Source organism: Denticeps clupeoides, chromosome 2, assembly GCF_900700375.1.
Source record: "Denticeps clupeoides chromosome 2, fDenClu1.1, whole genome shotgun sequence".
NCBI lineage: Eukaryota > Metazoa > Chordata > Actinopteri > Clupeiformes > Denticipitidae > Denticeps > Denticeps clupeoides.
Genome location: NC_041708.1, coordinates 30,478,812 through 30,503,597, shown reverse-complemented (window position 1 = coordinate 30,503,597; position 24,786 = coordinate 30,478,812). Strand labels below are relative to the sequence as shown.

The 24,786-nt window shown below is 43.6% G+C and overlaps 1 protein-coding gene across 3 annotated transcripts in view; it reads right to left on the bottom strand.

Moving 5' to 3' along the window:
• The window catches only part of LOC114779991 (dihydropyrimidine dehydrogenase [NADP(+)]-like), a 90,634-nt gene that overhangs the window by 51,054 nt on the left and 14,794 nt on the right, over positions 1-24,786 (bottom strand). For all 3 annotated transcript variants that reach the window (XM_028967548.1, XM_028967549.1, XM_028967550.1), the window contains exons 2-3: positions 11,793-11,903; positions 417-499 (exon numbers count right to left, since the gene is read on the bottom strand). In XM_028967548.1, coding sequence (XP_028823381.1) covers positions 417-499; positions 11,793-11,903 — 194 coding nt within the window. The remainder of the gene's footprint in view (positions 1-416; positions 500-11,792; positions 11,904-24,786) is intronic.

Here is a 24,786-nt window from a genome sequence, read left to right as displayed (position 1 = left end):
TAAATCTTGCATGAAACAAAGCATCCATAATTATTGGCATACATTGACACAAAAAAAATAACAAAAGGCTTGACGGCCATTTTTAATATCATCTCAAGGCACCCATAAGCACTTGGGATGGACAAATTAAACATTGACATGCCGGAGTAGCTCAGCAGGCCTGAGATACTCATGAAGCTGCAGTCGCGCCCTGGGGACGGGTGGCAGCGGCGGGTGTGGGGATCCTCATCTGACAAATTAATACCTCCAAGAGGAGCGCTGAATGGTAGCAATAAACTTATTTGTTCTTCCAATAATGAAGAATGACTCCCCCTCCACTTCTGAACCCCCCTTCCCCCAACGATCCCTCCGTTCCTGCCTCCCTCCCTTACGCTTTGCCACGTCTGTGACTGTTGCCATGGTGACCCGGTCCTTACCTCAGTGCTTCGCGAAGTGCTCCGCGCTCGCTCAGCGTTGTGTGTTTAATGTCATCAAAATTGTTCTCCAGCTTCACACAGGTCTGCAGCAGGATAAAGACAGGGAGAAAGAGGGAGAGAAAGAGAGAGGGAGAGGGTTCATGGTTGGTTGGTCTGTTGTTTATTTGTTTATCAGGGTACATGTCCACCTTTGATGAGCGGTATCGATTTGGGGGGGTTTACAAACGCTCTGAACTTGGTCCACCCCACTGTCACCACTGAGGGGTTTTTTTTCCCATCACCCTTCATCTTCATGCAAATGGGCCCTGGCCCAGCAGCCAAAGAGCCGACTTGATTCCTCGCTCCTGACACGCTGAACTCCGCGGCAGCAGAACAAAATGTCAGACCCCCTTTCATTTCCTTTATTATTTCACTTACTTATTTATTTATTTATCTCTGGGTGGCTGGCGTGCTGTTGTCATGACAATGGCCCTCTCCATCACTACTGACCCCAGGAGGCGAAAGAGAGGCTCGCTATTATTGACACGCAGGCGATTAGCACTGACGGGCTCTCTGCCCAATGGTTGCCAGATAAACACTCAAGAAACACACACACACACATATCATAGTTATACAAATTATTGTAAATTTGGTAGTCTACTTTTAGACTACTCCTCCCTGTTCTCTTTAAGGGCTGTTGATGATCTCCTTGATCAAAATTATTACAGAAGAAAAACACATCTGGAAACATACATATAGAAATTTACAGACATTTTTACAGTATGGCAATTAATATCACGCTAAAGGCACTTATTTCCTTATATATAATTTACGTAGAATCTACCAATCCAGGAGGGAAACGTGACAGTATGTGACAATGTCACCCCACAGCATGTAGCAGTTACACCCCAACTTTGTCATGAATTGGGTTTTAAGTTTAACAGAGAGACAGTTGCACAAAATTTGCAATTAATATAACCGCCCACTGATATTGACTCTGAGCCATGTCCAGTCCGCCAGACGCACTCCATATAGTTCAATCGTCTCATTTTCAGAACTAGTCTCACTTCCATGGTCTATTTACGCACTGATTCTCATTAAATTGCCATTCTTGTTTGAGTCGTGCGTCCGTTTCCTTTTCTGCCACAAATCTGACAGCCGGTGCAGGTATCACTGCTCATGTGGGCTGCAGCCATGTTTTTCTCCTGGACTAGTTACGCCCCAAAATTCCCGATATCTTCGCGATATGTCCGGTCCCTGCCCCAGAAAAACATCATGGGGCCACCGCAGCGCCGCGCTGCTGGAACGTGGATTTCAGTGTATTCGCCAAATGCCTGGCAACGAAGCAAAAAAAAGTTCCGCTTTTAACTCGTCAGTCTGTAGAATCTTCTTTTCCGAACGGTTCGGTCTTACAACACATGCCTTTAGTCAAAACTCCAGCTGAGATAATGAGCTGTTTCTCTCCTCACCACCTTACTGTAAAAGCCTGATTCATGTGCGTTTTATTGCCTCACACACGGTTTATCCCATCTCTGTCATGAAAGACTATAACTCTTTTTACCATAGGCCTCTTGGTGGCCTGCTTTACCACAACTCTTCTTGCCAGTAAACTCGGTACTGAGGCACAGCAAGTTGCAATTCTATATTTTACCTTTTTTTTAGTCTTTGTGGTTTTGTTTTTCCTTGAAAATGCATTTTTTTTGTAACACTGCACAAAGCAAAATCCTTGACATTACAAAGTGCTTGATGAGAGGTGAAAAAACACCAGTTTAAATGAAGCACAATTCCATTCCATTCAACAAAACTGTAAACTCTCCGAAGGCCCTCAACCCCGACAGCTCTGATGATTGCCCCGGCATTTAGCAATTTAGAGCAAAAAGCGCCCATGCTTAGCCTTCTACAAGAAGTCAATGGGGCTTTAACTTTGTCCAGACCAAGGGTCAACAAATAATATTTCTCAACTTTCCTCTTCCCACGAACCCCACAGTTTCATACTGGTATTTTAATTGGCCAAGGGTGACAGTACAGTATCTATATTTATAGCAGCAGCTATAAATGATAAAATGTGATTTTCAGCATTCAACGTGAGACACTGGAACCATAGTACAACCTTGATTCTATTATTCTAAAGTATATATTGCTCAACCATAACTTCTGTGCTCACCGAACAAGTATAAGTATTCCTGAGCTTTGTCTGTTGAATGTGGAACGATGAAACCCTTGGACTTGATTTCAGATGCCAAATTCTTCTCACAATACTACAGGGCAATCGACCAAATAACTTTGCGACATAAACAACATGACGTCTCCGGTGGAAAAACGTCGGGATTTGCAAACTTCTTCTTCAAACCCGTTTGTCTGAGGTCACGTTGTTGATATAAGAAAAAGGCAGAGGCAGGCTGCTTTTTACGCTACAGAAACGCTTGCCAATGCTTACTTCACTTCCATAAAAGCGCATGGAAGGCGACTCAGCGATTAGCAAATTGGTTTTCATCAAAATGCCCTGAGTTTAATTGAACAGCATTAACTTACAATGTTTTTTTTCGCCGTTGCTCAAACTGTGATGTGGGTTCTAAGATTGCGTGGGCATGGAAATTTGCTGGTTCTGTACATCTCTAACAATTCTGTCAGTTTTTCTTTTCTCAAAAGGCCTTCTTCAAGCAAGGTAGGGTGGTAGTAGCCCAGTGGGTAACACACTCGCCTATGAACCAGAAAACCCAGGTTCAAATCCCACTTACTACACTTAACCCTGAGTTGCTCCAGGGTGGGGACTGTCCCTGTAACTACTGATTGTAAGTCGCTCTGGATAAGGACGTCTGATAAATACGATACAATTTGTTAAACTAATTCCACACAGGTTTTCTGCGGAGATTTGGCATAAATAGACAAGCTGCACTCGATATTTCTTTAAATAAAATCACTCATACCAGTCAGTCAGCCTGCCTACTATGTAGTATCGCTCCAATATGACTACCTGCCTTGTAGTGACTAAGGTGGTGTTGGCTCCCCGCCGCAGGACACCTCTCACATTTTTCTTCGCGGAGGTAGGTACCGCCATGGCCGCCTGCACAAGGTGCAGATCTGATGCCTCAGCGCCTTAAATATTCATGGCAGCTTGGCTAGAACAGCCAAGATTAACGTTCCCCGAGCACGTTATGAATTTTCATTTCAAATAAGTATGATTAATATGAGCCATTAAGCATAGTGATGTGACAGGTTGGTCTCCCACTCGCTCTCACTCTGCCCCCGTCTACCTCCCTCCCTTCCGAGACACGGTTTTAAAAAAAAAAAAAAAAAAAAAGACACATATTGGGCCCGACCATGTCGCCGAACAACGTTAAAACAACATTAGATGCACAAGGCCACCCGTAAAACGCACAAAGCCGGAGCAGACACACATAACTGACTTAGGAAAATCTACTTTATGCAAAGCCCATGACAAAATGAAAGCGCCTGTTATGGGCGGGGGGGGGGGGGAAGCCCTTCAGATTATTGCTCGGCGCCGGGAAATGTATACAGTAAGCTGAGTAGGCATAAAAAAGGGCCCTTTGTACATCCTATTGTGTGTTAAGCGGCATGGAAATCTGCTTGGAGGAAAAGTCTTATTAAGGTTTTCTATTAACATCAAACCTTTAAACATAATCTCTCCAGGCCCCACCAAAAAAAAAAAAAAGAAGGAACGCTGACAGACGGCAAGGGCTGGTGTTGTAATCCACACATCCCCGACTTAATCCTCCGAGAGGGGAGGGAAGAGGGTTAGAGTTACATTTGCAGAGGGCGTATGAGGGGTTGGAGGGGGGGGGGCGCTTGTGTGTTCCAGCTGATAAAACCCATCGATCACACTCCACCCCGACCCGGCCGACCTCACCGCAGCCCCACCGCCTCTCCCCCCTACCCGCTCTCAGCGCCAACCACCGGTCTGATGCCTGGCCAGCCAGAGGGAGGCAAAGGCGGGGGGTAGATTGGCGGCTTGCAACTCTGCCAGGAAGTCAGAGACCAGGCAGGCAGGAGCGCACTTTGCTGTGCCACTTTGCGCCAACCCCAAAACGAGCAACGGCCCGAATCGGGACGCGGCGCCCGCTGCTGGGAGCCGCCCATTCCATGCAATGCCGGCATGATCAAACTCGATTAAGACCACTTATGCCTTAATTAAAAATTAAGAAACCCCGGCATGTCAGATGCACCATGTCACGGCACTGTCACTTAGCGCGATTGATCGATGAAAAAAAAAAGTTGAAACACTGTGGCAAGGCGCTGAGGCCACTTTGTTTTGATATCCTAATATTCCCTAAATAAAAATTAATCTCCTCACTTCTGAAACAGGCAAATGGACTAATGAGCAATCTGTCTTAACACTGCATGACTATTAGTGACATGATCCATTTACTTTTATCTGGAAGTGATGGAGTGGAGCGCGTTCCTCATTTTGCCCAATTTATTTCCCTTCAATACTGACACATAAACCTGGCAAAACTGATAATGTGGTGACATCCATAATCAGGGGAGATTTTTATTTTTTCTTCTGGTTTCTAATGGCGTCATACTCAATCTAACATTTGAATGCTGGCCACTTTATTAGAAACACTATTTTCCAGGCACTACATGACACGTAGGGAGATATGATACGGAGTCACATTATGACCGCCACTTCGGACTGGACGTGAGGTTCTCAACACAGGAACGATCAAGGATGGTCAGATTCACTTTTGGGAAGATAGTGGTTTACCCCAAATTGGTTTGTGATTAAACTTTTGGGTGTTAGAAATAATTACACACACACACACACACACACACACACACAAATAAAGGGCTGGATGAGGAGTTTGTTTCTCCTCTTCAAAAGTGAAAGTGAACTGATTATCTTAGTGGAACACTGCAGCACAGCACACGGTGCACACAACGAAATGTGTCCTCTGCTTTTAACCCATCACCCTTGGTGAGTAGTGGGCAGCCATGACAGGCGCCCGGGCGAGCAGTGTGTGGGGATGGTACCTTACTAGGCCACTATTGCCCCAAGAAATAGATAACTAGTAAGCAGTCCTTTTCTGCCAATTGCAATTTCTGTAAATCCAGAAAACCTAAATGTGACATGTCTCATACAGCACCAGGAAAATATTGCCCATAATCTATTGATGGTTTATAATTCATCTTCAAGGACCACTCTTTGCCTGCTTCAAGTTGCACATTGTCACAGTGGCTTAAGCCTGATTTAGAAAAACTCAATAAAAAAAAAAAAAACATTAGGTCGGCAGTTCCAGCCGGACAGTAAAATGTTATTCCGAAGCCCGAGAGCCTTTAACCCAATTACGAAATGTTTAACACCCCAAACAGCGGTAATTTACCCATCATTTACGTAACTAACGAACCGGATTACAATTTTGGGAGGTTAAACAAGACATTTGGTGCTGCAGAAAATATTTAGGTTTGCTCACATGGGTTGGCAATTTCATTCTCTTATTAGGCCTTGACTTTGACCTGGTGCTGAGAGACAATTACCAAACAATCCCTTCTGGGACAAACTCAGCAAAGGACACTGCTTCCTTTTCATATTCGCCCTCCACATTTTCCTTTGTGCCTCATTAGGGCAATTACCTCTGGTGGATAATAAACTTTGCAGAAAAACACTCTTGTATCAAAACAGCGTACACACACTTTTTTTTACTGCTATGCAAGGACCTAGGGTAACAAATGTGTAATAAATGTATTATAAATGATTAAGTACCTCTATGTCATAAGGCTAAGATCTAAGATGCATCCCACATCAAACTTTAATCTCAGTAACCAAAGGCCAGTCATGTGTCTATCAGAAATAAAAAATCCACATGTGTTCTTATCTTCTTGAGGACATTGGAGCACATACAGAGCTCAGTGAGAAGACAGGATGGGAGGCAACTCTAAGTCACTGTCACGGCGGTGCAGACACACTCATCCTCAGGACCAGACGGTGTGTGTCTGAGATCCTTTCTCTGCAAAACTCAGGGAAGACGTCAGAGGGGGATTTAGGCCACCCTGTTGAGAATGTCAGAGTCGCTCCGTCCTGAGCTCTCACCCGACAAACACAAGTGTGGAAAAAATAATAATAATGCAGCCTCCACATCCTGAGGACCCACGTCACAAATCCATGAGAACATAAGGCAGTCTGGAAGCTCATTAGACTGGATTAGAAACCACGGGAACATTATTAAAACACGCGCCATCGGTAAACAGAGGTGTTATTGAAAGACAAGAACAAGGGCACCTCGGCGGTGCCCGTTCTCTCGCCGAACCAATCGCCCCCTCTCCACCCCCCACACACACCCCAAACATCCATCCCCGCCACAAGGCTTCAGCTCACAGCTGCAACTGTCTGTCTGTTTATGTGTTTTTTGAAGGATTAACTCAGACGCAGACACACATACCCGCGGAGATGAATACAGAACAACCAAGAACGCAACCTAATTAATGACTGCAGTGTCTGAGCGCCTGTTTACGCTGGGTGTCGGAGCTAGTCTTTGGTGATCGGGTCAGAGGACAGCTAAGGCAGACCGACACCAGCATCTGAGTAGGCTCCTGATGAGACGAAGGATGGGTGTCCTGAAGGATCAGAGCATCAGTAAGCACCAATACGTAACATGAGCCTTACTTGCCATGTCTGCATCAGTAACTCGTTGAGTCTATTTGGTTAGTTCATTTTTTGTATCATTATAAATTATTTTATTACAAAGGTGTGGGAACCATCATACATGTGAAGAGAATTGTACACCTTTACACTATCAATCTTAAATGAGTTGTGGTAGAAGCAAACTTCAAGCAATAAATAGTACAAAATCTTGATCACAACCTGCACAAAAATATTGCTAAAAAAAGTATATTGAGATATTAGTAGAGACATATGTAGATGGACTTTCCAACCAATTTTGGCATGCTTTGGCATGAGATTTATTTGGGACCAAACTAAAAAACTCACTGGTTTCACTTTACATGTAACTACAGTTATAGTATAGTATTGTATAGGTCTGTAACCTCATTTGAAATGGACATTTGCTCTTCATGGATTCCCTATAAAACCAACTTTACAGCCTGCGCAGCCACCAAACCCATTCCACCAAACAATTATGACTAAGCCACAGGGCCTCGCAAAACTTATTTTAAGGATCACTAAAATGGTCATTGCCTTTTCTTTACGAAGAGGATAAATCTGTTATGTACGATCGAACTGTGTTATTCCCACCAGCAGTAAGGAGAGAAAAAAAAGACCTAAAGGGTGCAACGGTGAAGTGACAGTGAAGAACACATCTGAAAAGAGTTCAAAAGTGATGATCCTGGCCTTCATGATCTGTGAGAAATACGTTTCTCCTCTACTCTACTCTCACCCCCATCTGGCGTTATGTCGGCAGAAATAAAAACTGGTTCAGACCAAAGTAAGTATCCCCAAAAAAGCGGTACTTGATATTTACTCAGCATGAAACCCAGCAGGCTGGTCGCTTATTAGAGTATCCCACTAACTGACTACAGCTGCACTGAAATTAAAATTATTGACTGAAGATGGTTTTCAGACTGGACCTCTAACCTTCTACAACAGCCCGCAACCTTGGAGCCCGCAACCAACTCTCCTTCTCGACTCACATCAGCAATCTTTCCCGCTCATGTAGATTCCTTCTCTACAATATCAGACAAATCCGCCCTTATCTGTCAACCCAGGCCACCCAACTACTGGTTCAGTCCTTAGTAATCTCACGACTGGATTACTGTAGCTCCCTTCTAGCTGGTCTACCACTATGTACCATCCGACCTCTACAACTCATACAAAATGCAGCAGCACGACTGATCTTTAACACCGCCCCTCTGCTACATTCCCTCCACTGGCTCCCAGTAGCTGCACGCATCAGGTTCAAAATACTGATGCTGGCCTACAAAGCCAAACATGGAGTAGCACCATCCTACCTCACAGCCCTTATTACACCTCACACAGCACCTCGTATACTCCGAGCCTCCAATACTGCTCGCCTGGTCCCTCCATCTCTGAAGGTAAAAGGAAGACATTAATCTAGACTCTTCTCTGTCTTGGCCCCTCGGTGATGGAATGAACGTTCCCGCGAGGTCAGAACAGCTCAGTCACTGAGTATTTTCAAACGGCAGCTCAAGACCTTCCTCTTTAGAGAATATTTAGATTAACTTGTAACCTTCTTATTGTCGAACTTGTGTACAGAATCTACAACAAGAGTAAATAAAGATTGTATTCATAGTTGGGGTCCTAATGAACCGGAACTGATCACTTCATCGATAGTAAATTGAAAGCACATTGTAAGTCGCTCTGGATAAGGGTGTCTGCCAAATGCCTTAAATGTAAATGACCATAGAATCAAACTTTTAAAGACAATGCTGGTGGGATGCAATCGATATTGGTGCAAAGTCTTGTGAATTCCAATCACCTTCTGTTATTCATTTAATGTCTTTTAGGTTAAGTGAAGTGAAAGTGATTAGTGACACCACAGCACAGCATTTATCTCTGCATTTCTGCATCTCTGCATTTATCCCATCCGCTAAGGCAGCATGAATGGCACCCGAGGAGCAGTGTGTGGGGACGGTGTTTTGCTCAGCTTGGGATTTGAACCAGCAACCTTCTGATTACGGGGCCGCTTCTTTAACTGCTAGGCCACCACTGCCCCGCTAGAGTTGCACTGCATTGGCTTGGAACACAAATGTGAACTAATTATTGTGACTAAACCCAGAAACATCCAAGATGGAGCATCCAAGATCCAATAAAGAGAACCCAATCCAGAGGCTATAGATATAGTTATCCTCTTTATCCAGCAGTAAATATCACTGTGTGACCCAATCAGTCCTACACATCAATTTGTAGGAACTTTAACCCACTCCTCCCTACAGAAAAGCTCCATCTTCTCATTTTTAAAGATGTATTAGTTCATATTTGTGTTCCAAGCCAGTGCATTTCAACTCTAGCAGGGCAGTGGTGGCCTAGCAGACTTGTAATCACAGGTTTGAATCCACCAACCCTCAGGGTGCCACTGAGGTACAGTCCCCACACTCTGTTCCCTGGGCACATTTCATGGCTGCCCACTGCTCACAAATGGTGATGAGTTAAATGCAGAGGACACATTTCATTGTGTACACTGAGTGCTTATTTGTGTATCACTGTTACGTCCTTTGGGCAGTAGAGTGGTTTGGGGTGTTCTGTGATTGGTGTGTGTGTTTCAGGTTGTTTGCTGGGTATAGTTTGGGAATTGATGGTTCCACCTACTTATTGCCTCATCATACCTAACAACTCATCAGACAGGAGCATTTAAGGACAACTCCAGCCATCAGACGGGGCCTTTGTTATGGAGCCAGAGGAGGGTGGAGAGGAGAGTTTGGGAGCTAGAGAAAAGCCTGTGTTTCGTGTTAGTGTGGTCACAACTCCAGCCATCAGACGGGGCCTTTGTTATGGAGCCGGAGGAGGGTGGAGAGGAGAGTTTGGGAGCTAGAGAAAAGCCTGTGTTGCATGTTAGTGTGGTCAGTGCTGTGGTAGTTGTGGTTGTGCGGTGGGGGTTTTTTTCCGTGTAAACTGTATATACTCTCTGCTTGTGTGTGGTGTGGTTCCCCCTGTCGGCTATTGTTGTTGTTATGTACAGCACTCTAGGTTTTGGTTGGTTGTTCACTTCCCACTGTAAATAAATGCACAATATTTCACTTCGGCCTGGTAGGTGTGTATTCTCGCCTCACACATCCCTCTCCTTCGTTGTCCCCTCTTCTTTCCCAACCCCTAGATGGGGACGTGACAACCACATATGACAAATAATAACTTGCACAAAAAAAAACAAAGCACCACTGCATGCTGTGCAGCAGGCTAAAAAGAAAACCATGAATGTGTATTGTAACCTACGGAAACCAATTCCACTGATAAAGTAAAGACCTGACGGAACAGAGGTCTAATGTAAATGTGAAAGTGTCTGCCAGTGCAAACATGTATTTATATACAGTACATATGCATGACATGTCTGGAAATACTCATCTGGCCTATCTGAACCGTCCCATTGGTTAATTAGGCTATCCGGTTACAAAAGCCAGGTTTTTTACGGGAAGATCTGAATCCACGTCGACGGATGGGGCTCTGTCTACAGGCTTTGCACGACGAGTTAAATGAGGTCCCCAGTCCATCGCCGGCAGCCGCAGTGATGAATTAGCCAGTCATACGTAGCAGCGGTGCAGTCAGCGGGGAGGGCATAATCTCCCCTACAAAATACCTCCATCTTGTTTCGTGTCTACATCAAATAAATCCCAACTCTCAGTAGCCTTTAGAGGGCAGACGAGGCACCGTCCGCACCTGCCAAAAACACAAACACGCCGCTCACTCGCTGGTCTTGGGAGATATTGCTGAGACTTTGACAGCATGTGCCTGGAATCCTAAGATAATTGTGTTTGGAAGTGTGTCTGTGTGAATCTGCTGCTGTTTAGTGGTGTGTTTCAGATGGACTGTCAGTGTTACACGTCGGAGCGTACATCTGCGTCTGTGTGAAAAGATCTTTATAAAAGTGGTTGATGTGGGTGTGCGTGTCTTCATGACCTGATATACACTAAAAGTTTTTTTTCGTCTGCAGACCTGTAGATATGTTGTGCCGTGTGTGTGTGTGTGTGTGTGTGTGTGTGTGTGTGTGTGTGTGTGTTGCGGTTTATACGAGCACCGCACATCTGAGCTCCAGAGCCCAGCTGTGGACTTCACAGTGGAGGCTTCCAAAGGTTAGACAACAAGCCCCTCAAACACCCGACCACCCCGACCAGCTCATCCTGCACCTCACTAAACCACAGCAGAGGCTAATTTGGGACTCGGGCCAAAGTCCCTGCTGCTAGCAGCTCCTGTCTGATTCCCCACGAGGTTGGGATCCCCTGTAGCATCCCATGCAGGGATTTTTTTTTTAATTAGTCCATTTATTATAGGGTAATAAAAAAGGACAATGAGCTGATTTAGAAAATACCAGCATGCTTTGTACAAGTTTTACTGTATTTTTTTTTTCTGGATTGATTAAAACATTAATCAACCTTCTGTGTAAAATGTAAAAATACAATAAAGCTATATTGGTGTGGTGGCCTAGCGGTTAAGGAAGCAGCCCCGGAATCAGAAGGTTGCCGGTTCGAAATCCAATCCACCACTGAGTAAAGCACCGTCCCCACACACTGCTCCCCGGGCGCCTGTCATGGCTGCCCACTGCTCACCAAGGGTGATGGGTTATAAGCAAGAGGAGCAAGTTAATCAAATATAATGGACATGGAATGAAACAGAAATTATTTTATTTGTAGAGCTGTATAGTTAGTTTGAATAACAGAAAATATTGCTATATGCATTTGCATGCGTGTGTGTGTGTGTGTGTGTGTGTGGTGTGTGGCGTGTGTGTGCGCGCTCGTGAAGGGGACAAAACTCACATTACAGCCCTTCTCAGGGTTCCTCTTCCAGTGCTTCTTCTCAGCTTGCTTGGCTGCAGTGGAGTGGAGCGCAGTGTGGCTCTTCACCCGAGGGTTCAGGGCCAGGATACTCTGTAGAGAGAGAAAGAAGAGCAATGAGGAAGGAGCAAGGACGAGGGGTGAGGAGGACAGAGAGCGTTGGTGAGGGTGGAAGTGAACAGAACTCGCCTTAAATGATTCCTGCACTCGGCCTTGCCAAAACACAGTGTGTGTGTGTGTGTGTGTGTGTGTGTGTGAGTGAGTTTGTGTGTACGTGCGCGAACGTCTTCATGATTATGACAAAACTTGAACAGCGCTTGTGTAAAGCCCAGGGTAAACAAGTGAAAGTTTCACAGGTCAAGGCTAAGGGCAGCGTGGAACAGTTGCCAAAATGTTCTTGCCAGAAAGGCAGAGGAACTCTTGCAAATGCTGATCCCATCTGTACAAAGCAGCAACTGGTCTATCAAGTTACAAAAGCCAGGAGAAAAAGAAAGGATTGTCTTCCACTCTGCATCTCTCTATCTCTCTCTCTCTCTCTCTTATGTATATATATATACACACACACAGAGAGAGAGAGAGAGAGAGAGAGAGAGAGAGAGACATATGCATCGGTAATTATGCAGTGCAAAAACACACATACACCAACAGTAAATAAATAAAAGGTGTTACATGAATAATTCTGCCACCCACACTTGCAGCACTGAATCTATTGTGTCCGATTTTTCCACACAGTCACTGTTAAATAACCGTTCTCTGGGCAGGGATGGGCACAATTTTATAATTTTCTATTTGATCAGCGTGATAACATTAAAATGACAATAAATCATACTTTCGTGACATTTTCATTGGCTTTTGCTGTGGCATCCTTGGAGCAACCAATACAAGCCAGGCCTTTAGGCCCAACTCTGGACCCACCCGAAAAATAAATGCACGAATGTACAGTACCGTTGAATGTACAGTGTCCATGTTTTTGATAAGAAGCAAAAGTTTTGGTCAATTAAGACATCAACTGGGTCCAAACACCAGTCCAGACATTGTTCAGGATGTAAATCAAATCATTCATATTTCCATTAATTAACTGGAAAATAAAAATCCCTTAATATTATCACAAAATTCTCCCCAGATTCTTAACTGGAAAGTTTCCACAAACTCACTTGGAAGTTGAAGTTTTAACACTAAGAATTGTAGAGGATAAGCATTTAAATCATGGATATTTTAGAATATGGCAGTGAAACGTAACTTTCTTTCTTATTGTCGAACTTGTGTACAGAATCTACAACAGAGTGAATAAAAAGGTTGTATTCATAGTTGGGGTCCTAGTGAACCGGAATTGATCTCTTCATCGATGGTAACTTGAAAGCACGTTGTAAGTTGCTCTGGATAAGTGAAGTGAAAGTGAAGTGAAGTGATTGTCACACGTGATACACAGCAGCACAGCACACAGTACACACAGTGAAATTTGTCCTCTGCATTTAACCCATCACCCTGAGTGAGCAGTGGGCAGCCATAACAGGCGCCCGGGGAGCAGTGTGTGGGGACGGTGCTTTGCTCAGTGGCACCACAGTGGTACCTTGGCGGATCGGGATTTGAACCAGCAACCTTCTGATTACGGGGTCACTTCCTTAACCACTAGGCCAGCGTCTGCCAAATGCCGTAAATGTAAATGTAAACGTGAAAGTGAAGAGATTGTCATTGTGAAACACTGCAGCACAGCACATGGTGCACACAACGAAATATGTCCTCTGCATTTAACCATCACCATTGCTAAGCAGTGGGCAGCCATGAAAGATGCCTGGGGTTTCCGAGATACAAACCGAGTAACCTTCCGATTATGGGTCCACTTCCATACCCGCTATGCCATTCACTGCCCTGGGACATATACCCAAGCCCTAATATTGGACTGTGGTACAGTTGCAATAATGGAAGATTTCTCAGCGTGCCATGAGAGAACTACTATCAGTTTTACTTCTGTATTATGTATTAGTGGCACAGTTTCCAACAGGCGGCAAGCTGAGATCAGCATCGCCCATCATGTTTTGGCTCGGTCAGGGTTACTGCCCCATCCCAGTCAACCGCTCACACTGCACTTTTAAGTCATCTTCAATTAAAGACAAACCAGCATTCCTCAGCGTGTGCACTGTGACTCAGTGCTCTGGCATCTCTTTTTACTCAAAAGAGACTGATAGAAAGGACTGACTTGGAAAAAAATTAAGTCATTAAAACCTTTTCATGATTGAAGGACAAAAAAGAAAAAAAAAAGATGCAGTCTCACTCGTCTCTGAAGGCTTTTTGTTTCTTTCAGCTGTTTGTTTCTGGTGCCGCCTTGACCTAAGACTCGCGCAATTTTGAAGCCAACGAGGCCGCAAGATGCATCTCGGGCTAAAGTCCGTACTTTGTTTGCCCAAACTTGCTCTGGTGAACAGACGCATGCAAACAAAAGAATTGAAACCCGCAGCGGAGGTGAAGGGGGTACGCCTTGCCTGGGAGTGGAGCGTGTGCACATTTGGGCACTGGGGGGGGGAGTCCAGGACCTTTTTATTACAAATAAATAAAAAAAAAGAACTTCAAATTCATTCTCCTGCCTCGTTGTTAGGCCCGTAGCAAATCCCCGCGCACGTAGGTCCACCTTCGCGCGCAGCGACACCCGCCCCGTCGCTGCCACGTCCCCACAGAGAGCCGGGCTGTTGCGTACTGCCTGCAACAGCAAATGCAGGGCGGATGGGAGTAAGGATAAAAAAAAACTCGATCGGCACTCAATGAGAAACTACAGTGTTATTACCAATCCTTGACATCCCACAAGACGATAAGCGGCTTAAACCTATGAATAAATTAAAATTTAAAAGCGCGTCTGAATTAGGCCGCTTACTCTGTTTTTTTTAGTTTTTTTTTTTATCACTCAGACTGTCCCCAAGCGCGGTTCTCTCTCTCTGTAGGTACAAGGAGGTACCTGAGGAAAGTTTCGTACCTAATCAGACGGGAAGCATTTCCCATTTGCTGGGATTTTTATTTTTTTTTGTCGTTCAGTGGGTTTATCATCCCTGTCGTCTCTCTCCCTGACAACAAACGACGTAACCTTCCATTACAATCAGTGCTGCCCCCTTTCCTCGGCTCAGACCCAAGTGCCCGGGTGGGGTGATATTTGAATGAATCTGTAATCATGTCACTCTTCAAGGCACCCCACACCCCCACAGGCCACTGCCATAGTACGGCTCAGAGAGACTGAAACACCGAACGCATAAGGGGCTTAGCATGTTGCACTTTACAATGGCACCCTAAATCACGGCTGGTGCAAAAAAAAAAAAAAAAATGCCTCCAAATCAATGCTTCTGTAAGTCGCAAAAAGAAAATTAGAAAACCATTCAAATGTTTGTGGTCACTTAGAAACGTCATGTGTAATCTAATACCAAAAAAAGAGAATAAGTGAACGTGAAGTAATTGTCATTGTGATACACTGCAGCACAGCACATGAGGACACGAAAATGTGTCCTCTTCTCTTAACCCATCACCTGAACAGTGGGCAACCAGACAGGCGCCCGGGGAGCAGTGTGTGGGGACGGTGCTTTGCTCAGTGGCACCTTGACGATTCGTGATTTGAACCGGCAACCTTTTGATGCGTGAAGGTCTGTTTAATTCTTTCTTTAATGAGTGTAATTATTTGCAGATGAACCAAGATCATTGTTTTCTAATAATCAATGAACCTTGTGTCAGTGACAGACTTGCATTAGTGAACAGGTATTTCCAGGATCAAATTCACATAATTTTAAACTGTGATATATAATTTGTCCTTGCTTGTTTATGACTTTACCATATATAATATTAATGAGCCAGAATCTAGTTTGTGTCATGTTTAGGTCATGGTGGCACAGTCGCTGGATGTGCACTTATTAGTTCCACCGGTGTCTCGTTGTCCCTCTGTGCCTTTATATTGACTTGTCCCTTTTTTCCTTGCATCTCAACATGGTTGTAAACATGTGTTTGGAGTATAAACCCTTGTTAAATTCAGATCCTGGCTTTCTGCTTTTTTGGGGGGTCCTTGACCTGGCTTCTTCAGTTTTTCTTTGTTGCTGTAAAAATAAATCTGTTCACTTGTATTTACACCCGTTCCTTCTGTGCAGCGTCAGTTTTCCTGGGGGAAAATATAAATAGTTTAAATTGTGCAATGGTGAAATTCTGTCTGTGATGAATTTTGTGACAAACCCTGATAAAGGAACGTGCATCAGAATGAACTGTATTGAAATGGAAAGCACAAGACTGAGCAAGTGAGAAAGATATGGAAAAAAACAATAGATTATGATAATGGGTATACATTCAGACCAAGAAAAAAGAAGGGCAGTGAGAGAAAAGGAGAAAATGTGTTATGTTCTGGAACAGAAATGAAACTGATATTTTAATATCTTTAGGCCTTACATCACTGATGAAACCATATGCTTTGATTATAAAAGTTGATTATAAATAAATATAATCAACTTATTTACCCTTTCATGCCAATATGAAAATGCATAAATTTATCTGTCTTAATCAGAGCTGATGGGGAAAAATTCCGGAGTAAGAAAGCCCCGTAATCAGAAGGTTGCCGGTTCGAATCCCGATCTGCCAAGGTGCCACTGAGGTGCCACTGAGCAAAGCACCGTCCCCACTCACTGCTCCCCGGGTGCCTGTCATGGCTGCCCACTGCTCACTCAGGGTGATGGGTTAAATACAGAGGACAAATTTCACTGTGTGCCCTGTGTGTTGTGCTGCTGTGTATTACATATGACAATCACTTCACTTTTTCTTTTCATCAATAATGAGTGACAACATGACATTCTTTAGTTTCTCAGACAGGTTTTTTAAACTCTAGCGAGATAGCTCACATGCTGCCTCGAGATGGACAGTGATGTCATCTGTTCGACCGGATGGGAGACACAGGAAAGTAAAATACTGAATAAAATAATGAGGAGACATTTCAGTATAGTTTTTATTTTGTAAACCATATTTAGTCTCCTTTTTATTAGTCAACAATAATACATGTTAAACGGTCTAATTCATGCTGTGACAGTTAGTTCTATTTTACAGCAAAGTGCAGAAGCATGCTCCTGGTTACTGGAGCTTTTGAGACCAGCTTCCAAGGGGCAATTTAGTCCTTATGCCTTTATCGACATCTTTGGTATCTTGCCCTGGCTTCATAAATGTGCAATCCATGACTTACAATTTGCGATGCGAGAATGGGAAACATGAAACACATTTGCACGTAGAACAACTGCTGGATCTGTATTGATCTGTTTGGCCAAAGGCCCGCCCCTTCCCTTTTCTGACTGGCTTATTGGCTACTAGGCCTATTGTTGGTGTGGTTGAGAGTGAAAGCTCTGCCTCCTAGATCTAGTGTCAGATCAGTGGGCGAGCCTGGTTTTTATTTATTTATTTATCCCCCCCCGAAGAACCGACATGGCACCTGAATGATATCAACACTGGGCTTAACTCATACAGTTCAGGAGTTAAACTGGTTAGAAATTGATTTTAATCAATTTTAAACATCATTTCAATAATGTATGTATTTAACTTGAATCCAACATAAAATAATAATTCTAAGCATGTGTGCCTGTTCCATTTTGAATGGTCTCTCCAAAGGCCATATCTCTGTCAGTACAATAATTATGGTCAGCAAACTTTGTCATTTATTAATTACTCAATACTATACAAGTGCACTTGTGATCCTCCTCTAACCTATCAAGAGATGAAAAAAGTACAGGTCAACAAATATCATCTCTATAAATATGGTCATTTACAGAATCTATGGGGATAAAAAAGCAAAAAAATTCACTTTCAAGTGGCATTGACATTACATTAATTACAATTTACACTGTATAAATATTTCTCTTTTTTTAAGGGTTTCATTCATAATGTGATCACTAAACGTCAATATCCAGCATAGTAACCAGCGACAGCAATCCCCTGGTCACTTTATTTGTGTAAGATAATGTCCTACTTTGGGTACAAATGTATGTTTGAGAAAAACACGATTCCCACATGGTTGAGCACAGACCATTAGCAGAGTTCAACCCGAATGACCCTCTGCCATTTAATGTCTATATAACAGCCACGTAAATCTACCCGTTTTAGATACATATTGATAAAACCATTTGCACTCAAATGTCAGAAGAAAATCTGGGAATATCGCTGCTTTTAAACATTTCCTTTCGTAACTGTCATTGTCCCATCTCGGCTTGTGCCCCACCAGCTCTGTGAAGTCACGTCAATTCTAATGCACAGTCGCAGTGTGTGGGATGAAAGTCCATTTCGTACGGAGCTACGCAGTGTTAAAAGGCCAAGCTCTGCACCGGGGAACCTGTTTCTCCCCTGTTGTGTATCAGGCGCCGGTGTCTCACACTTAATGGAACGTCTCCTCTTTATGCAGCGGCAGACATCATCCTATTAATTCTTTAATTTCACACCTAATAAAGTGTAGTTAAATCCGCCGCATGAGATACATATTGAAACAAAAAAAAAAAATCCATATATACGCTGCTCCCCTTTTCTTTGTTGTAAGGAATCTCATTCTTTTTTTTTTTTTTTTTTTTTACATGGATATAAAGCATGTGAGGAGGACAAGCCGACGCATTCTATCCTCAGCAGATCCTTTAGGTAAACTTTGAGAGGTTAATGGCATTTCACAAGTGAACACAGCATCCTTGGAAGCCTGCGGTTGTCCATTAATAAGAACTGCTGGAATCCATCCATGAGAAGAAAATCCTCTAAAACCCCCTACACCCTTCGTCCCCTTTGTGTCCTTCCATCACTAGGCACCGGTTCCTCTGACCAGAAGTCGGTGGCCTGGCTACTAGTGGAGGTGAGTCTCGGTTAAAGCTAATCCCAAACCGATTAGAAGTGGCCGTAATTACCTGACGACTCCCCAAAGGAGAAGGACAAACAAGAGAATTGAAAGAGAGGAGAACCGAGAGAGAGGAGCAGCTACATTATTAATCGATGTATGCATGCTCGCAACCTGAAACACAATGGTAATCAGATTGACCTGAAGCACTATTGAATAAACAACGAAAAGGGGAAAAAAAGGATTAAACATTGAATTAAAACCAACAATTCCAGGGGTTTTGCAATATAGGGTCAACAAGATAAATTATAAAAGGGGAGAAAAAAAAGAAACGTGTAACTTGTCGGCACAAGTTAGGTGTTTGGGATTTTACTGTGCCCATCAACAGTTGCATGGAATCAATCATCATTGTTCATTAACATCACCAATTGCCTATTAGTGAGCAAATGTAGAGCAGGAATAACTAACACGGGGATGATTTGATGTGTTTCTTTTCGCCCTTGCAAAATGTCCCCGTCCTTTCCCCTCTCTGGCACAGAGAAACGCTCCGTGTTCGGCCTTGTATTGACCATCTCTCCTCGAGCGGAAAATGTACAAGAGAAATAGATCTATCCTTGCGGCCAGGCCCGGGGAAAATGCTAATGATGTTTGACAGCGTCTAATCTGCTTTTGCTACAAGAATTCTTTAGAAAAAATAACACTGGAACATACACCGTTTTACCATATGGTTGCAAAAAAAAAAAAAAAAAAAAAAAAAAAAAAAAAAAAAAACCATGCTACTACCACATGCTCATCAATACAAGTAACAGACTGTAAAACATACTTGTTACTTCTACCCAATACAAATCTTAATTAATTCTTCATTTACAAACATATTCAGAAGCAGATTTTTATTATCTATGCACAAGTACTTATAATAATAATAATAATAATAATAATAATAATAATAATCCATCAGATTATTACTTTTAATAAGTTCCACACATTGTCACAACACCGGCAAATTTTGGCAATTTGTTTGTGTCAAACTCCCTTACAGAGGAGCCCCTGTGGGGGATTCTGTGGAGCTGTGACAAGTTTGAATTAGGTGGAGAATGTCAGCGTTTTAACCCCAGCTAGCCATGGGTGGGCATCCTCTAATCCTTCTCCCTTCCTCGAGCCTTCCTGAAACGATGCAAACGTATTTCCTCATTTCAATGAGAAATCGACGACTACTACAAACAAGCAGCATTTCATCAGATAAATGCAACGAAAGTAGCAGTTACTTGTGTCTTATGTAATGCAGTACTTGTGTAGTGTACAACTATGTCGTTGGGTGCAAAAAATTTTTTTTTGCCGAATCACACATGGTGTTATTATGCGTTACAGTCATTCAGCCATTTTTGCGAATCTGCTGAAGTAAATAATACGCTGACACTTACATACATACATATCCAGATTAAAGGCAACTGCTGGGCAGTTTGAACCACTGCCTCGCCTGACTGTCTTCACCCTGACGTCCCTCCTGTTTGATTGGTTGCCCTTCTGGAGGATTAAAAATAAAAAAATGAAACCAACATAGTAATGCTGTGACGTCTGAGGGAAAAGCTGGCAGCCAAACACATAGATGCATCTGGAAGGTTTTCGGCAACTGTTTTTGGCCTACCACATGCTGTCCTGGCAATGCACTTTTCACCAATCTCATCAACAGTTCTAGACAACTTTAAACTGGTTTGACTAGAGACACTAACCCCTTCCCTGCAGACTCTCCCAGGGCTCCAGTACTTAAAACCCTGTTTGAGGGTCACACAGTTCCACATCCCAGTGACACCATGACGATGAAGGCATCTCGGGCATTACTCATTCACACTGATGACAGAAAACCCTCTTTATTCGGGTCCGGCGACGCTTCATTTCAAACATGCATGTATTCAGCTCCAGATGCACTCCCTTACCTCGGGAGAGTTCAATTACCTCAAACCCCAGGCTGCCCTGGTAGCTCTGTGACGCATTTGCCCACATCTCCGGGGTCTAGCATGTCCTAGTGTGCAAAGACAAAAGTATTCAGTGCGAAATTACCAGTGGGGGCCGAACCATCTGGCCCACAGACTGTTGCTGGTGAGCAAAGATCGGTTGCGTCCTCAACATGCATCACATCCGAGTTCCGACCCGCTGGGCCCTGAGGAGCGGAGGCACCACCACGAGGTGACGGGATACCGATGGATGCCTCTTGGCGGGGTTCCTTTGGTAAGATTCCTTCTGCCAATCTTCTGAGGCCAGAGGGTGTCCGGAGAGGTGTTAAGAATGTAGTTTTTGGAGGTGTACTTAGCTGCCAGTGCTGGTTGCCGGTGTCACCCTTGTAACCTTATGAAGGCAAGTAGATGCTAGTCTTTTAGCCAGAAGTTTACCCACTTGGGAACTCTCCTTGGTGCTGGAGAACGAAATCTGATAGTGTTATTTAGGGCTGCAACAACGAATCGATTGAATCGATAAAAATCGATTACTAAAAGAGTTGGCAAAGAATTTCCTAATCGATTCGTTATGTCGCGCGACGCGGAGACGTTTGATTATAAAAAAAAATAAAAAATTATTTGAGCGCGGAGTGAACACACTCGGTCTCTCTCGCGCACAGATATTAGCAGAGTTTGGCGCCTCATAGACAGCGCGGAGCAAAAATTTAAAAAAAAATGAGCGGAGGTAGAGGACAGATACATGGCGGAGGCAGAGAAATCTGCACGAAAATATGCAAAAGCGACATGGCACGGCACGGGAGCACCACGGCAATGATCCTGCACCTGAAACGCAAACACGTTGGAGTGTTTGAGGAGGAAGAAGGGAGTTCAGCAGCAGGGTAAGTCGCTATAGAATCCTACTTTTGTTCCGTTTTGAAGTGAGGAACGTAATGTCCCTGGTGCTGGTGTTTAACTCGCCGCGGAGGAGAACTAGACGGGGACTTACAGCGCCACCTACAGGTGTGGAGGTGGGATGAAAAAGCATTCGGACTATTCTCTGTGTCTCCGCGTGGACGACTCGCCTATTGTGTCCCTGAGCAAGACATTTAACCCTAAGTTGCTCCAGGGGGACTGTCCCTGTAACTACTGATTGTAAGTCGCTCTGGATAAGGGCGTCTGATAAATGCTGTAAATGTAAATGTTTACCCGTCATCCATCTTGACAAGCATGACAAGTTAGCGTTAGCTCGTTAATAAGATTAGATTAGATTAGATTCAACTTTATTGTCATTACACATGTACAAGTACAGGGCAACGAAATGTAGTTTAGGTCTAACCAGAAGTGCAATAAGCAGCAAGTGCAGGATACAGTTCAAATAAGTTATATTATATATACATAGAGTGATATGTGCAGGACAAAGTGATATGTGCAGTACAAAGTGATAGTACAGTGCAGTGATTATCAGGAGTGTATGGGGGGGCAGAGGAGTTCAGCAAGGAAACAGCTCTGGGAAAAAAGCTGTTCCTAAGTCTGCTGGTTCTTGTCCGTGGTAGCCTGAACCGTCTGCCCGAAGGCAGGAGAGAGAACAGTTCGTGGGCCGGGTGGGAGGAGTCCTTAAGAATACTGTGAGCTCGACGCAGACAGTGCTTCCTCTAGATTTCCTCAATGGATGGAAGTGGAGTCCTTGTGATGCGCTAGGCAGTTTTCACCACCCGCTGCATCGCCTTACGCTCAGCAACAGTGCAGCTTCCATACCACACTGTGAGACAGCTGGTAAGGATGCTTTCTATTGTAGAGCGGTAAAAGTTCAACAGGATGGTAGTGGGTAGCTTGTTCTTTTTTAATGTTCTCAAGAAGAAGAGGCGCTGGTGAGCCTTCTTGACCAGGCTGGAGGTGTTAATCCTCCAGGACAGGTCCTCTGAGATGTGGGTCCCCAGGAACTTGAAGGATGTAACAGGCTGCACAGTCATCCCATTGATGTGGATGGGATCATGCGAACCTCTTCTCTCCCTCCTGAAGTCCACAATGAGCTCCTTGGTCTTGGTGGTGTTTAGGAGAAGGTTATTTTCTGTGCACCAAGTGGCCAGATGCTGGACCTCCTCCCTGTAGGCAGTCTCATCGTTGTTGTCGATGAGACCTATCACCGTGGTGTCATCTGCAAACTTAATAACGGAGTTTGACACATACATAGGTCGGCAGTCATGGGTGAAGAGGGAGTAGAGGAAGGGGCTCAGCACACAGCCCTGTGGTACACCAGTGTTGAGCGTGACAGTAGTGGAGCGGATGTGGCCTGACCTTACATGCTGTGGTCTGCTGGTCAGAAAGTCCATAATCCAGTTGCAAAGTGAGGTGTTGATGTCCAGGGCTCTAAGTTTAGAGATTAACTTAGAGGGGATGACAGCGTTAAATGCTGAGCTGAAATCAACAAACAGCATCCGTGCATATGTGTTTTGCTTGTCCAGGTGTGTGAGTACAGAGTGCAGCGCTATGGAGACTGCATCCTCTGTGCTCCTATTGCTACGGTACGCAAACTGGTGTGGGTCCAGAGTTGGTGGGAGAAAGTCCCTCAGATGTGCCAGGACTAACTGCTCGAAGCACTTCATGATTATGGGTGTGAGTGTTTCAGGGCGGTTGTCATTCAGGCATGTTGGGCTAGAATGTTTCGGCACTGGTACAATGGAGGTAGATTTGAGGCATGTTGGAACAGCTGCTTGGGCGAGGGACATGTTAAAAATGTCAGTGAATACGGCAGCGAGCTGCTCTGCACATGCTCTAAGTACGCGCCCCGGGATGCCGTCTGGTCCGGCAGCCCTGCGCGCGTTGATCCGACTCAGTGCAGTGCAAACATCTGAGGAGGTGAGTATGATGGGCGAGTGGTCGGTAGATGAGGGGATCTTGACAGCAGGTTGCATGTTGTCTCTTTCAAAGCGGGCATAAAAGTCGTTAAGCTCATTCAGAAAGATGATATAACAGTATTAAAGCAGGGGTGCTATAGTTACTTTGCATTAAAAGACTAAAGACATGTTTTTATTCACTAGCCTTTTTTGGACCATTCATTTTTCAATCTGTTGTCATGTATAGCTACACTGCAAAAAAAAAGCTTTTCTTACCTAGTAATTTTGTCTCGTTTCCAGTCCAAATATCTAAAAAATCTTAAATCAAGATTACTAGACAAGAAAAATGGCATGAGAAAATTAAGTGATGCTTAAAACGTCTGTTTGAGATTATATCTCATTAAGATTAGTTTTCTTACCCCATTGGCAGATAATTATGCTTGTTTTAAACAATCACTTAATTCTGAGATGTTTTATCAGAAAACAAGACATAATTTCTTATGCTATTTCATGTGTCTAGTAAATGTATCTTGATTTAAGATTTTTCTTTGAGATTTGGACTGAAATCAGTACAAAACTACTAAGTTAGAAAAGCACTTTTTGCTATCTGTGTGTGTGTGTGTGTGTCAGTGTGAGATTCAAAGTTCTGACATTCAAGTTCTGACATTCAAACAAATCCTGTTAAATTTTCTGATTTGTATTGTTCTTTATTTTTTTATAAATTATCGTTCTGGCAGCTCAGGTGGCACTTTATTTTTTTTAAAAGTCTATATTTGGCAGATGTAAAGCATATATGTGTATGTTTTTTGTGTTAGTCTTTTTTGTATTTTATTTTATTATTATTATAACAGCTCAAGGAGCAACGTGTTTGTGCACTTTCTAAAGATTTTGGTTCTGTTTTTGAATAAAGGGTTGGAAATGAATGCTTTTCTTGTTTGTTTTTTTATCCGATTCTACGATTCGTAGAAAAAAAAAAATTATTGTGATAGCCCTGTATATTTTAGCTGACTATTAATTGTCATGCAAATATCTTTTTATTGTCTTTCTATCCTTTCGCCCTTGTTATAAAAATATAAATCTTTTGTTGGTCCCTCTTCTGCTCTTTACATTCTCACACCAAAAAAAGCCTCAGACTCCATTTGAACTGAGATATCTGCATTTTTGATCACGTTCCTTAAATTTAATCACTCGGTTAAAAAAATTCAACCTTAACCAATAGCATGCTGGGATGTGCAGGTGGTTTCGTGAATTTGTGACATAATTACATATGACACCTTGACACTCAATGCCTGAATGTGGTTTGCTCCCCTTTTCTCAATAGTACATTACGTTCAATTCACTCTGCCCTCAGCACCCTTTGTCCCATGTGTCCATCAGAGCGCAGTCCACTGAGTGGATGGCCA